Source organism: Terrapene carolina, unplaced genomic scaffold (assembly GCF_002925995.2).
Source record: "Terrapene carolina triunguis isolate 2854851 unplaced genomic scaffold, T_m_triunguis-2.0 Scaffold23, whole genome shotgun sequence".
NCBI classification, from domain to species: domain Eukaryota; kingdom Metazoa; phylum Chordata; order Testudines; family Emydidae; genus Terrapene; species Terrapene triunguis.
The window spans coordinates 26694040-26709025 of record NW_020664374.1 but is presented as its reverse complement, the minus strand read 5'-3'; the positions used below and the strand labels follow the sequence as shown (position 1 = coordinate 26709025).

The 14986-nt window shown below is 43.7% G+C and overlaps 1 protein-coding gene across 4 annotated transcripts in view; it reads left to right on the top strand.

Moving 5' to 3' along the window:
- LOC112112035 (dystrophin) overlaps positions 1-4386 on the top strand; it is a 1981667-nt gene extending 1977281 nt beyond the window's left edge. For 3 of the 4 annotated variants that reach the window (XM_026649948.1, XM_024207744.1, XM_024207743.1), the window contains one exon: positions 1974-4386. In XM_026649948.1, the coding sequence (XP_026505733.1) occupies positions 1974-2071 (98 nt within the window). In that variant the 3' untranslated portion in view covers positions 2072-4386. The remainder of the gene's footprint in view (positions 1-1973) is intronic. The other variant, XM_026649940.2, reaches the window with a different exon arrangement.
- Positions 4387-14986: the final 10600 nt, after the last annotated feature.

Genomic DNA, 14986 nt, shown 5'->3' with positions numbered 1-14986 from the left:
AGCAAGTGATATTAGCCCCTCACTTTTATGAGCATTGAACTGATTCCTTTACACAGTAAATGAATTTAAATGATTTACTTTAAAGTTTCTGTCCCACAAGTTTTAATTAATTCAGCTCTACCATCTTGGTACCGCAGAAATGTCAACAGTGCATGATTATCTATATACTGTAATATTTAGGCACAACAGTTTAAAGAAAGAGTCTGATCTTAACTCCTAGTATCTGTTCTTTGAGTTTGATTTACTCCACTTGAGTGGGGAAGTGCAAAATATATCCCCTGCATCAGTGCAGAAATTCCATCCACTAGGGTGGGAAGCTCTAGTTGATGGGACCAGGATGATGAGAGGTGTTGAGTGTCCTGGTCCTGTCCTATCCTCGACTGACTCCTCTCACTTTGTGGACTGTGCCAAGCAACTCTGGGTGCTGCTGTGTGCCACATCCTGTTGTAACGCTTCTCTGAACAGACTTTCTACCACCGGAGTTCTTGGTGACTCAAACTCTTCATGCTATTTCAGCATATCTTTGTCTGATTTTAATATAAAGTAGTAGTTAGTTATTGGTTAATAAAAAGTTAAAATGCCATGAAAGTAGCTCTCGTAATGACATAAACCATCTGAGATGTATAACCAAAAGTGATAATATTTCAGGATCTCCCCTTGATACCAGTGACTAGAGCTGAGCAAATAAACCACAGTAAATAATGTATCTGATAAATGTAGCCTCTTTTGCTGCTAGTGGAGTATCCACAAACCGATGGCAGTTTCCTTGAATAAATTTATTTGAAAGGATTCAGGAAATGTAGTTGTGAATTGTTCTTAATCCTTTAGTTGGATCACAAACAGTTTTAGACTCGGGCCTGATTCACATTGATTTGAAGGGTATGTCTACACTGCAGTTAGACACCCACGGCTGGCACATGCCAGCTGGCTCAGCCTAAGGGGCTGTTTCATTGCAATGTAGACTTCTGGGCTTGGGCTAGAGCAGTGTTTCACAAACTGGGGTCGCCGCTTGTGTAGGGAAATCCCCTGGCAGGCCAGGCCGGTTTATTTACCTGCCCCGTCCGCAGGTCCGGCCGATCGCGGCTCCCACTGGACGCGGTTCGCTGCTCCAGGCCAATGGGGGCTGCTGGAAGCGGCAGCCAGAAAGTCCCTCGGGCCGCGCCGCTTCCAGCAGCTCCCATTGGCCTGGAGCAGCGAACCGCAGCCAGTGGGAGCCGCGATCAGCCGGACCTGCGGACGGGGCAGGTAAACAAACCGGCCTGGCCCACCAAGGGGCTTTCCCTGCACAAGCAGCGACCCCAGTTTGAGAAACACTGGGCTAGAGCCTCCACTCTAGGACCCTAAACGGTGGGAGGGTCCCAGAGCTCAGGCTGCAGCCCAAGCCCAAGTCATCTGGCACAGGCCAGCCACGTATTTTTATTTGCAGACATACCCTAACTGACTTTGGATTATTCCCTAGTCAATCTGTGTTAGTTATGATTGGTCTGGTTGTTTTTTATTCACTGATCGGATGAGTGATCAAGCACTTCCAGCACCCATTTAATACATGTGCAAATCTAAAATGTGGTTTATGTGGCTACTTATGCATGTGACTTTGAAATTTGCTTGCCATGAATATTCCTGCCAATACGACTCGAGCACTTGTACGTGTTTGGAAAGCGAGCACATGGAGCATTGCCAAAGTGCATTACTGTACAAATTCAAACCAGTATTGGTTGTGACGTTTTCTGCAAGATTCACCGAGCTCTTCTAACAATTGTGCTATGAATGTCACACTATCACAAATGACTTTTTATATGTGTTGTAGTGTGGGGATTTTTAGGTACAATATTCCATGTTGTACTCAGCATGAAATTGTGCAGAGATATACATGGAGAGTGATCTGTGTCTACTTCCCTTATACGTAATGTTCATAACAATTCACTGTCCTGTCCCTGTTATTAATGTCCTTTTCTTTGCCTTTTGTTTTTCAGGCCACAATGTAGGGAGCCTTTTCCACATGGCAGATGACTTGGGCAGAGCAATGGAAACCTTAGTTACAGTGATGACTGATGACAAGGCATTAGAATAGCGAGATGTGTTTTACAACTTCAGGCATCCCGCATGGTTTTTATAAAATTCATACAACAAAGAGGATTAGACTGTAAGAGTTTACAAGAAAACAAATCTATATTTTTGTGAAGAGTAGTGGTACTATACTGTAGATTTCAGTAGTTTCCTAAGTCTGTTATTGTTTTGTTAACAATGGCAGGTTTTACACGTCTATGCAATTGTACAAAAATTATAAGAAAACTACATGTAAAATCTTGATAGCTAAATAACTTGCCATTTCTTTATATGGAACGCATTTCGGGTTGTTTAAAAACATTTATAACAGTTATAAAGAAAGATTGTAAACTAAAGTGTGCTTTATAAAAAATAATTGTTTATAGAAACCCCCTTTAAAAAAAACAACAAAAAAATGGAGGCAATGCATTTATTTAGTATCATTTCAGCTCTGTAACTGTACCAGAGATGTATTCATGTTCTGTGTTCTTTTCCCTGCTTAGCAAAGGAAGTATTTTCTGCAGCAACACCAAAACAACTGACTTACCTTTCACGTTGTTTTTTGTCTGACTAAGGTTGGCTTAAAAAAAGCTTCTTAACTTCCAGCTGAGGTAGTTTTTCCACCTCTTTCCAGATAAAATTAAGGATTACATGAATCATCCAGCTAGTCTGCAATAATGAAATGAAAGAGCACATTACATGACAATGCTCTCTTCAGAGCTTGCAAAAATAAATTGTAAATCTAATTAATATCCTATACTCCAGCTGTTTCTTCTGCCGACTAAAATCCTGAATGTTGTAGTAAAGAAACATAGGAATTGCCTTACCGGATTAAACCTTTGGACCTTATTGTCCGGTACCCTGCCTCTGGCAGCGCCAGCACATGATGTTTCAGCAGAAGTTTGATATGCTTCCTCCCCACCCATAATGCCACCTTTCTGAGATGCTGTAGGTGGAGGGAAGGAGATTCCTTACTGGCCCCCTGCTGCTGATCAGCTTCTGCCTAGAAGCACGAAGTGATTGTTCATATATCATCATAGATTGCATAGCTACCAATGTTATTAATGATCATAAAGTTACCCAATCTTTGGGTGGGGGAGTGAACACATCTACAATATCTATCTCAACCCCTTGTGGCAGCAAGTTCCAAGGAGTCACGGCGTTTAAAGCTTTGGGGGGCAGTGTAAAAGAATTACTACTGTTCCTGTATGATAAGCAGTTGAAGGTGCCACACTGTTCCATGAAATGTTCATCAGCAAAACAAGGTTCTTCTCCCTCCCCCACCCTTGTCCCCTCAGTATTTTGTTCTTCCCCATTTTTTCTGCAAGTAATACCGCACAATTCACAATGACTTGGGAGAGGGAGAACAGAAAATAGATTAAACGGTTCAACAGCAACTCATTAGGGTAGGTTGGGGTGTGAGGTGCTGTTAGCAAAAGCTTTACCATTTCATTTTCTTTTATCAGCTTTTAATTTCCTTTTATAACACATAGAAATACACCATCTGACTTACATTACTTTGCAAGGGTAAAAATCTGTTACCTCTTCTTGTACGAAGTGTAATTAAAAGTTGAGAGAGATTTTATTTTATTTTGAATGCTAGTTAACATTGAACATGGCTAGTCATGCTATTTCTACCTCACTTTGGTTTTGTGGTGTTCCTGACAATTACGTACAGATGTTACATTGTCACCACTTGTCCATTGTGTGAACCGGTCTCATCATTTAATACTAATACATTAAAAAGAAACCCAGATCACTTTCATGATAAAGAGCTCTTTAAAAGCTTTATTTACAGTGGGTACCCTGTTTGCTTCTGATTGCCTTTCTTCAGGAAAGTTCAAATCAAGATATAAGGGAATGGATTTGTTTTTCTTTCTTTTTTTGTGCTTGTAAGTTAAACCTCTTTAAAAAATCAGAGGTAAATGGCTTGCACGATTGCTTTCATCAGGGTTTTATTTTGGTTGGTTTTTACTTTCTAGACATTAGTTTTGGAGTGAATCTGTTAAAAATATTTAAAAAGTTGAGAGCTTTATTGCTGCTTTTTAAGCATAATTTGGGAATTATTTCATGTTCCTTATAACCACAAAGTATTAAACTGTAAAACATAATCATTGTAACTGACTACATAAATATCATATGGCATGTTATTTCATTGTTACTCAGTACTGGTTTATTCCTTGGGTATCATAAAATATTGTGTTTTAACACCAACACTGTAACATTTACTAATTTTTTTATAAACTTCAGTTTTACTGCATTTTTCACAACATATCAAATTTCACCAAATATATGCCTTACTATTGTATTATATACTGCTTTACTGTGTATATCAATAAAGCACGCAATTATGTTATTAATCTTTATGGAAGTGCAGCATTTATTTAGTGGCTTTCTTTTCCAGTAATCCGCTCTTTATTGAGCTCCACTGGCTGACATGCCATCTAGTCTATTCCTTAATGTACTCCATATACCCCTCCACAAAGTACTCAGTGGGCTGGATGCCAAGGGCAGCACCCATAGAAATCCCACATGATTTGGGAGAAGGGGCAGGGAACCTCAGCTGTCTCTCAGAGGGGTTGTTTTGTAACATGTGGGGCTAACCTAAGGCATAAAGCTCATACCAGCACTACCCATTCAGAACAGGCCATTATACCTTGAATGTAAACAAAATTTTACTCAATCCTTGAATATTTTTGTTGTGGGAAGCAGCTGTAAAATCCACATTGCTGGAATTATTTCTAATCCTTCCCCCCCCACACACACTCCTCTCTTTGGCTTTGTACTTTCCCTCTCAAGGTCTCTGCATACTTTCTTCAGTGTTTGTCTACAGGCATTGCCACAGTGGTTTAGAAATATCTATTGACACTCCAGGGAGACATTGGGCTGGTATTGTTTTTCCCTTATTATTGCTCTTTCTTGTTAGTGTGTTTCACCCACGCACAGCCCTCCAGGGGCTGCCAATGCCTTGCTTCCCGTTCAGTCTGAAGAGTGAAACCACATCTAAGAATCAAATTCTAGGCATTTATGTAGCAATTCAAAGGTCTTCTACCACATTATGTAGCTCTATGAATCGTAAATAATTATAGTGATTATGTAAGAATTCCCAGTTATCACTCTGAGGTTTGACAGGCTCTTGTCTCAAGATTAGGCCCAGTATTATTAAAATTACTATTTAGTTGGGAACTCTGATGTGCACATTTGCAACACTCACACTTTAGGAACACGTCTGTATTTGTAATAGTTCATTAATACATTTAGCTAAATTACAAACACTCTAATGGCGCACGATACCTAGAGATACTACAGAATGTAGCGCTGACTAGCTATATACTCTCACCAGCCCTTGCAAAATAACCTGAAATGTTAGCCAGTATCTTCCTCCTTATCACCACTGGCACCTCCCAAGGGCTACATTTCTCTCTCCTCCTGCCCACAGGCTGGGATACAACTTTTATAATATATTACACTGATGTTACTATGGCTAATGCATATTCAGTCGGGGTTTCTTTATTTGTATTTCCTCACCCTACTAATGTTGGGGTGCCCTTCTCCCACAGATTAGTATATTAATAACCTCAATTGATTGCCATGGCACTTTTGTGGAGAGACAGCTGCAGATGTTGCTAAAATATCCAAAAGCTAGTGTTAACTCACGGTCCTGTGGTTGGCTGGTGGTGTTCTGGCCAAACATCCCCCCTTAAACACACTATTCCCAGGTAGGGTCCTTGCATTAGCATTTATTTTATTTAGCAGTAATACTAGCTCTATGGGTTACCATTGCTGCCATATGTGTTGCCAACAGACCACAAAACATCATCACGCATGTGGCTGATAAAAATGTGGTTCAGGGAGCATTATGAAAGTGCTTGCTCTGTAAGAGATGTCTGGGCATTTGGTAAGATGTTTTTAAAGAACAACTCCAGCTAATGTGGCATTTTTTAAAAAAAATCCTCAACACTCCTGGCCCTTTTAAAATGTTTTCTTCCATTGCTGTCAGACGGCTGTATTTAACGATAGGTGCTTTTCAAGCTGTGTTTCTGAGCAAATATATTGTAAACTTTCGTCTTTATAATCTGCTGCCTCTTGTCACCCTCCTGAGTGCTCAGCTATGGTGAATTGCAAAGACAGGACCATGACAGGACCTAAATGGTGCAGGCTGATTATATCACCATCAGGTGGCTGGCCCCTTTCCCTGAAGTAGGCCCTGTGCCTTTGTGCCAGTACAGGTGGTCCCAGATTGGCCAATTAAGAGGGTGGGGCAGCACCTGGGGCTATAAAGGATGAGCTAGAATCAGGGAAGTGGGTGGTTCTTGGAAGGCAGGAGAATAGCGGGGTGGTGGTGTCGTAGGTGTCTGACCACCCTGAGCTAGAGGGCTAAAAGTCCCTGAGCAGCAGAGGGCATTACCTGCTGACTTGTAAGCTGGAGAACCCCAGCCAAAGAGCAGAGAGTACTAAAGGCAGGGCACCAGCAGAGGGGTTTAATCTGCTGCCATCTCTCCAACCTGGCAAAGGTTAATGGAATGGGGGAGTGAGGGGTGCTCCCTGGTGAGGATGGACTCCCAGCAGAGTGACTGTAGGGGGTTCCTGCTAGGAAGAGCAGGGCTGTACTGCAACTGGAAGGGCTCGGGCACCCTGGCAGATGAACAGGAGAGGAGTGAAGAAGAGATGCTGTATAGTATATGCTACATTGATGGATTACCGATAGTGGGCTTTTCAGGCCCATAAACAAGGGGTGGGGGGAGGTGATAAATGGACTGTGTTTGGGATTTTTTGTTATGGATGCTTTGCAGTGTGTTATTGTAATAAACTAGCCCCCCTGGGGGGGGGAATCGTATTAAGGCTTGGTGTCTTTAGGGGCATGCGAAGGGAAGGGGGATATTAATCCCAGCTTTAGGGTACCAAGCTGCAAGGGAGCATTCGGGAATAAAGAGGCCATGTACACAGTGATTAAGAAAAAAACATGTATTTGACTAGTGCGATAGTACATAGCAACCTCCCCTACTTCACTCATTTGGGCTAAACAAACACTCCCTACCAAACTGGAGTTACTCTGAAGCCCTCTCCCTCTCCTACTTCCCCCCCCCCCGTAAGTGAGATCACAATGTGCCTCTGGGTATTAAGATTCAGCTGAATTTTTCAGTCCACTGGCTCCACTGCCTCACAGTGGACAAAAAGGGACCTGCTTAATCTAGCTGAGTTAAATAAAAAGGAATCTAGCTTTCTCTTTGTGCCAAGTGAGGAAGTTGATTGCATTGGCAGTGCCACTGTTGGTTTTACCAACTTAGGCTTTGATGCAGTAAGGTACTTTGCCTAACTTAAGCGTGAGTCATCCCATTGCACTACTTTGCTGAATTGGAGCCTTAAAGAAAGGTAGACAAGACATGTCACTATTGACTAACGTTCTACCTTCTCCTGAGGACTTCTCACCACTAAATTCAGATGAATTCAAGTGCAAACCCTGGTAATATGATGATAACCCATTTTTGAAATGTGCTGTCAATCACTTCTCACATGCACCAAAAGCAAACTGTGCATCATGTGGTTGGCACCACTTATAGGAACACCTGCTGTAAGAGTACCGTTTATATTAATAAGTTTAAAGACTTTGCCAAAAGTTTTCAGTGCATTTTTTTTCTGGTTATAAGAACTGAGTCCCAATCTCCCTCCAAAAAACCCATTGTCCCTTTACCCTTTAAAGAACATCAATTTTTCCCTGTGTTTTTTGGCTTTTACAATCAGTTTATCTCAATCTGTTGAGAAGTGGCCTATTAGATGCACCATGGATTTCCTCTGTTTTCAATGCAGTATTTGCATTGAGTATCATGTTCCTCACTGGATACAGGAACAGTGTGTTCTTGGAAGTGGTGCTCTACTGTACTAACTACTGTGGCAGTTTAACAACAATCTTCCAAATTGCCATCCACTAATCTAGTTGGACTGAGATAGCTCCTGCCACACCAGTGACTTTCCCAGTCTGCTTCTATGGAACCAGGCAATAAAATGCAAGCTTGCTCTTAGGACCTTACAGCCCACCTCTAGTCATAAATGCAATGGAAAAATGTGTTTGTCTAAAAGTATGTCTCACAACTTTAAACAGCAGCTGCAGTGACTCCTTGTAGGTATAATGAAGGCAGAGTAAACTGCTTTAGATTGGCAAATGCAGCTAAACGTTACATTAAACTAGATAATGACGCACAAAACCATGTATAATGCATAATAGTTTAGCTGTATAGAAACCTATAGTGAAACTTGTTTCAGATCCAGGAAATAATTACTACAGCATGTTTTAAAAGCTGGTCTTAATAATTTTCTAAATAGTACATGCTGATGTATTATGTGTATTAAGACTGAAAACTTGTCTAGCCATGCAGTTGATGAAAAATATGCTTCCTGTAAATGCCTTAGAATTGCACGGAAAGACGATGAACAGCACATTAGAAGAAATCTAGCATGCCTTCTAAGTTGTCTATATGAGGAATTTCAAACACTTTCACAGAGTTGGTGGCATCTTACTAGAAAGACTGCCTCATGGATCCATCTCCTCGTCCACTCATGACTGACCAGTATCCCTGTGATGACTTCAGCAATTGTAAACGTGAACAAGTGATATTAGAAGAGTATTTAATGTATTTTCAGCTGCCTTTGAATACAATTTAGCAGCTAGAAACATGAGGAGGAGCAGACACCATGTGACCAGCCAGTTCTCAGCAGATACCTGTAAGTGCTCCAGGGCCCACAGCTTGGGACATGTGTTCTAGAAGGAGAATACCACATTAAAAGAGACACAGAAATCAGTAACCTATGTCATTTGCCCTAATAGATAAAGTCAAAATTAAACCACTTTGAAAAAGCCAGGCTGTTACTGAAAATGTAGAACATACAGTTATCAGACATCCCTCTCTGGAGCATTCCAGACTATTCTACTCCATTGGTCTTATGACCCCCCCTCCAAGCAGAAGCAAACAGAGTAAAAAGGTATCTCCCGACAATGTGTGAAATCCTGGCTCCACCGAAGTTGATGGGCGTTTTATGATTGACTTCAGTGGAGCCAGGATTTCACCCACTATATCTAATCATCAGCTGTTCCTAATCCCCAATTTTCTTGTCTCCTTATATCCTGAAGTATTGTAACTACTCAGCTCTGTGCTTAACCCCTGCCTCTCGCCTTCATTCTAGCACCTCCAAGGCACTCGTGCTGAAAAAGGAAAGGAGAGAGAAGAATGTAAGCACATGGGGTGAGAAGATGAAGGAGGAAGGAAAGAAACTGCCAAAGAAGAAAGAAAAACCCCACTGGTGAGCATCCAGCCTTGGTGCAGTATCTGAGGTAGACACTTCGCCTGATGTCTCTTATTGCCCTAACCCCTTAGCCTGGACCGTAATTGGGTGGTCCCTTCCAGATGCAGGCTGGCTTCTTCAGGTGATCTTGTCCTGTATACAAGTCCTTCCTCTCCATCTCTATCCTGGGAAGCAGTGACTCTGAAAAAGATTTGGGGGTCATGGTGGATAATCAGCTGAACCTGAGCTCCCAGTGCGATGCTCTGTATCAAGTTTTCATAGATTCATAGATTCTAGGACTGGAAGGGACCTCGAGAGGTCATCGAGTCCAGTCCCCTGCCCGCATGGCAGGACCAAATGCTGTCTAGTTACCTGCCCTCTTCACTATTTACCATTCCCCCCATTCCTTTTGCCTCTAGTGACCCTTGGAGGATGAAGTTCCCTCATCCTCTTTTTGTACTCCTTCCAGACGCGTTGGCCTAGATAGAGAAAAGCCTTCTCACTGCGCCAATAGTGCTGTGTAAATAGCCTCTATGAGGCCTGCCAACCCCATATCACCCTGTGTCTGGGTCTTTTTTGCTTGGCAGGAATATGGGGCCCTCGTCTCCCTGAATCCTTGAATTCAGTAGACAGCAGCATGAGGGTATCCTATCAACTTCCTCAAGGGCCTAAACCCCAGTTCCTTTCAGGGACTTGCCTTCCTCTCTCTCATCTTTCCAGAGGCAAACATTGTTTTAGGAAGTATGTCCAATCAACTTCCGGGGAGAATGGGGGAAGGGCTGATCTCCGTAATCCCAACTGTGGAGCAGAGCAAGGGATATTTTTCTTCCTACTTCCTGGTCTCCAAGAGGCGTGAACGGTTTGGGTCCATCCTGGATCTCCACCTTTTAAACTGCTGAATTTGGAGATTCCATTTCTGCATGACCACCCATTCACTCCATTCTCCAGTTTCTATATCTGGACAGCTTCCAGGATACGTGGTTCCACATCTCTGTTCACCCCTCCTACCAGCAGGAGTGGCAGTGGGTCACAGTCTTCCAGTTCATTACCTGCCCTTTAACATTTCCTAGGGCCCTTTGGTTTTTACATAGATCTCTTTAGTCCTGATGGTTCACCTTCATCTTCAACAAACATATTTCTATCCCTATTGAAACACTATTTTGATTTGAGCTTCGATACTAGAAAAGCTATGCAGGAAACAGAGATATAGTCCTGTGTTGTCTAACTCAACATGGTTTCATCATAAAAGTGAGGAAGGCTCATCGTAGATAAATCCCTAGAGAAGGCCTTCATTCCCCAGGACTGCCAAGTCTCTCTGCAGATTTTGCTGGATGTCACTCTGCCCATCTCCCTTATCCCAGGATATGCCAAGCACTTTTTCAGTGTGGACACGCTGCCCCTGGATCTCATGTTAAGAAACTAGTTAGTATTTTATTACCCAGATCCAACTTTTTCCTCACCAAAACAATGTTCCATTCTTTGGATGTTAAATGTACTATTGCTTATTTTCAGCCTCAGTCATTCTGCAAATCCAGGCACCCGCTTGGCTGCTTTTGCAGTTCCAATAAAGGTCAGGGTGCTTCAAAGCCTTCCCTCTCCTCTTGGATCGGAGACTGCAAAAGCTGACCAAGCTGCAACTTAGCAAGTTTATTTTTCTTAACATAACAGGACATTCTGGAAAGAGGCCTGGCCAGGAAAGGCTTTCAGTGCTCCTAAGTCACTTGGGCATTTTTGAAAATCCCACCTTAGAAATGCATAGAGCAGCAACCTTGTCATCTCCTCAGACCCTCACTATTGAGTGGACCTGGTTTCCTCAGCTGATGTGGACTTTGGCTAGAAAGTGCTCCAGAAAGTGTCTTAATTCCTTTAAGTGTGTGAATCAGTCTGGAATCTTTCGGGATGAGAGAAAAGCAGGAGGCAGGATGTCTGAGAAGGAAGAATTCGCCCTAACTCTTCTTCGCCAGTCAGGCGAAGCGATTTCAGGGGCCCCTTCCATAAAAAAAAGTTGCAATACTATAGAATAGTATATTCTCATGGGGGTCCCTGCGGGGCCCGGGGCCTGGGGCAAATTGCCCCACTTCCCCCCCCCCCACCCCCCTCTGGGTGGCCCTGTCACCAGTCCTTTAACTTAGTGAGTCTTCAGAACAAGTTTTTGTTTCAGCTCAGGACAGAGTGATAGGGCTTGATTCTCCACTGGCTTGTGCCTTCTCTGGTCATTTACACCTCTGCAAGTCGAGTACGTGCAAAGTGGGTGTAAAGTGTTACCAGTGATACCATTTTGAAACCACTTTGTATTCCCTTTGTCTGGTAGGAATGACCAGGCAGGATGCAAGGCAGGGGAGAGTCAGGGCCCCAAAGTTCACAAGGGCTCATCTCTATCAAAAATACTCCGATAAACACCAGTTCACTTGAGAGGAACAAAATGCACGTGGGACATAACTGAGATTTGGATAACTGCAGCCAAATCCTCATCCCCATCCTGCTCCTTTGTATACCTCTCAGGAGGTTCAAAGGGAGCAGACACTGCCTATAACTTCCCTGCTAGGGACAATCTACCATGCAGAACTGGCATAGCTGGCTTCTGCACTTCCTTCCCCACAGCCTCCAACCACTGAGTGAGTCAGGGGTGGGGAGTGGTCATGGCCACAGTGCAATGAGCTCCTGCAATCCCCAGCTGAAATATGGTCACTTGAGGGCTAGAGCCCACCTGTGCAGTGCAGATCTAGGGCTGCTTTAACATATGCCCAGCACAGAGGAATCTCTGAGCAGAGAATCAGGAAGCTCCCTGACAACCCTGTCTCTGCTGCACCTATCAGAAGCTGGGCACAGCAGGGAACGTGGCTTTAGCAGTTCAAGTAAACTGGATTCTATGTTAGCTACAAATGCAGAAGAAATCAGTTTTCCAGCAGAATAAGCAGACTACTCTTCCCAGCTCTTCCAAAGCCTCCCTGTATAACTGTTAAACAATCTAAAGATGTTGGGCCAAATCCTCAGCCTGTGTAAATCAATATCTCCAGGTTAATTTGATTAGGCAACTTATGGTTAAAGGTGGTTTTACTTTTATTCAGAAAATGCTTTCCTCCTCTTTCACGTGTTCCTCGAACACAGGAGCTGAGAACACACAAGCTCAGCTGACTGACATTCTCCATTCTGCCTCCAGCTTTATTTTGTAGAATATCTTTCGCACCAACCATATCCTGTCGTACAGAGTTAAATAATACAACCAGAGAGCTAAGAAGCTATAGCAGAGGGGGTGAGAAATTAAGAGGGTGAGGAGATAGAGAAAAGATTATGCTTTCAGACAAGAGCGGAAAAGAGGCAGAGTTGCTGAGGTGGAGAAAGAGGAAGCATTGCAACCGCCTAAACATGTCAGTTTCCTTCTTTTATGGATATTCCTGCTCTAGCACATCCAGCACAGAGTTTGGATAGGCCTGCTCACACGGAAACCCCCTCAACCGCTCTGCAGATGGCTGTGTTGAGTACATTCTTCTCCCAGCAGGTCCGTGGGCACCCACAGGCACTGGCTTGCAATCTTTTCCCAAATAACGTTGAGTTTTTTAATCTGTGCGCTTAGATGGCCCCACCATCAGAGCACCTCACAAACAAAAATGAATTTACCCTCACAACAGCCCTGGGAGGTGGAGAAGTGTTACTGAGTGTCATTTTACAGATGGGGAACTGAGATGAGGTCATTTACCCAAGCTCACGCAAGCAGAGCCAGGGATGGACCCATGATATCCTGAATGCCAGTCTAGTGCCTTAACCAAAAGCCCATCCTTCCGCATACCTTAACAAAATACCACCCCTGTTAAGTTCACACCCCTGAGTACCAACACTACGTGTATGTACACAAGTGTGTGTGTGTGTGTGTGTGTGTGTGTGTGAGAGAGAGAGAGAGACAGAGAGAGACAGAGAGAGAGATGCCTTTTCAGACTTTGCCAGTGTTCAACTCAGTTAAATGACTTAGATATAGTACTTTAAGATTTTTTTCCTTTTGTGGGGGAGGGTGGGGGAAAAGGGAAGGAAGGACAGGGTTCTAGGCCACAATGGCTATTCCCATTGCCATCAAACAGACCAAGATCAGGCCGCATCTGATTTGTGTGCTCCAGCAAATGGGCTGTTCTGTCAACCTGTACTACTGTGGACGGCACTAAAAAAATTACCTCAGCAGAGAGCCTCAACTCTCAGTTGACTAAACCCAATAACTAGAGGTAAATCCATTTAAATCAGGTAGAAAAAGCAGCTGTTAAACTGCTTCCCCCACTCTTCATTTGCACAAGCCCAAGCCTGCGTGTTTAAGAACAACTTCCCCAGACACCTCCGCCTCCACTCCCAAGCCCTCCTTTGCCAACTTGTTTTACTTCAAAGCAAGCATGTAGATACATATTGCAGGTGCCATGCTGTGAGCAAGAAGAGCAGCTTACACGAAATAAAAACAGGACTATAACAACTGTGCATGTGGTCCCTGTAAGCCGATAAACAACGCTGTTTGGGAAGGTGATAACGACACCATATATTTAACAGCATGGAGCTGCATAAAATGTGGTAAAAATGATCTATAGCCTGTGTTTAAAAGGGGAGTGATTTGAAGAAATCCTGTAGGTACATAGTGAAGTCTAGTCATTACACATGTATTCCGAGTCACTGTTTCTGCATATTAGGAATTCTTTTATAATACGTCTGAAATCCTTACTGCTTGCAGACCTGATGCTTGATTTTGTCAGTCACCTTGGTTACTGTCAGGTGTAGGGAACTTCAAGACTTATCTTTATCTTACTCTTAACATACATTTATAATTTATTTAATCGACTGTTCCATGCCACCAGGCATATTTTTGCCGTCTGAAGCCCAAGCAAATGCTCACCAGATGCTGAATGTTAAAATCCATTGCCTATGGTAGTATGTCCCTTGGCCCGCGCCGCTTCCAGCAGCTCCCATTGGCCTGGAGTGGCGAACCGCAGCCAGTGGGAGCCGTGATTGGCCGAACCTGCGGACGTGACAGGTAAACAAACTGGCCCGGCCTGCCAGGGGCTTTCCCTAAACAAGCAGCGTCCCAAGTTTGGGAAACACTGGCCTATGGGAATTGCCCTTCCCCCAGTGGATATCAAATGAGAAAATGGTGAATACTGTGTTTCCCAAATGAGCATTTCTAGACGAGAGTAGTACCAGCAGTGATATCCTATCTCCAGTAACATCCAAGATACAACATATACCCAAAGTACCATGAAAAACACACCTGGTAGTAAGGCAGTAACTCAGCCAGCCTAACTACCTGGTTTGCTGAGGGCCCAAATTCCTCCACACCTGCTCCATTCATCACGAGTGCTAGCAGGTGTACATTCCAAGTGCCACACATCAAAATACAACTTTGTATCTATAGCAGCAGTTCTCAACAAGGGATCCGGGGCCCCCTAGGGGGCCATGAGAAGATTTTAGGAGGTCCACCAAGCAGGGCCAGCATTAGACTCACTGGGGCCCAGGGCAGAAAGTGGGAGTCCCACTGTGCAGGGCTGAAGCCCGGGGCCCTCAGCCCTGCCAACTGGGGCTGAAGCCCAAGCCTGAGCAATGTGGCTTGCGGAGATGGGGAAGGGGGAAGCAGTGGCAATTGCCCTGCTTGCTACCCCCTAACACCAGCCATGGCTTTTATATGCAGAAAACCAGT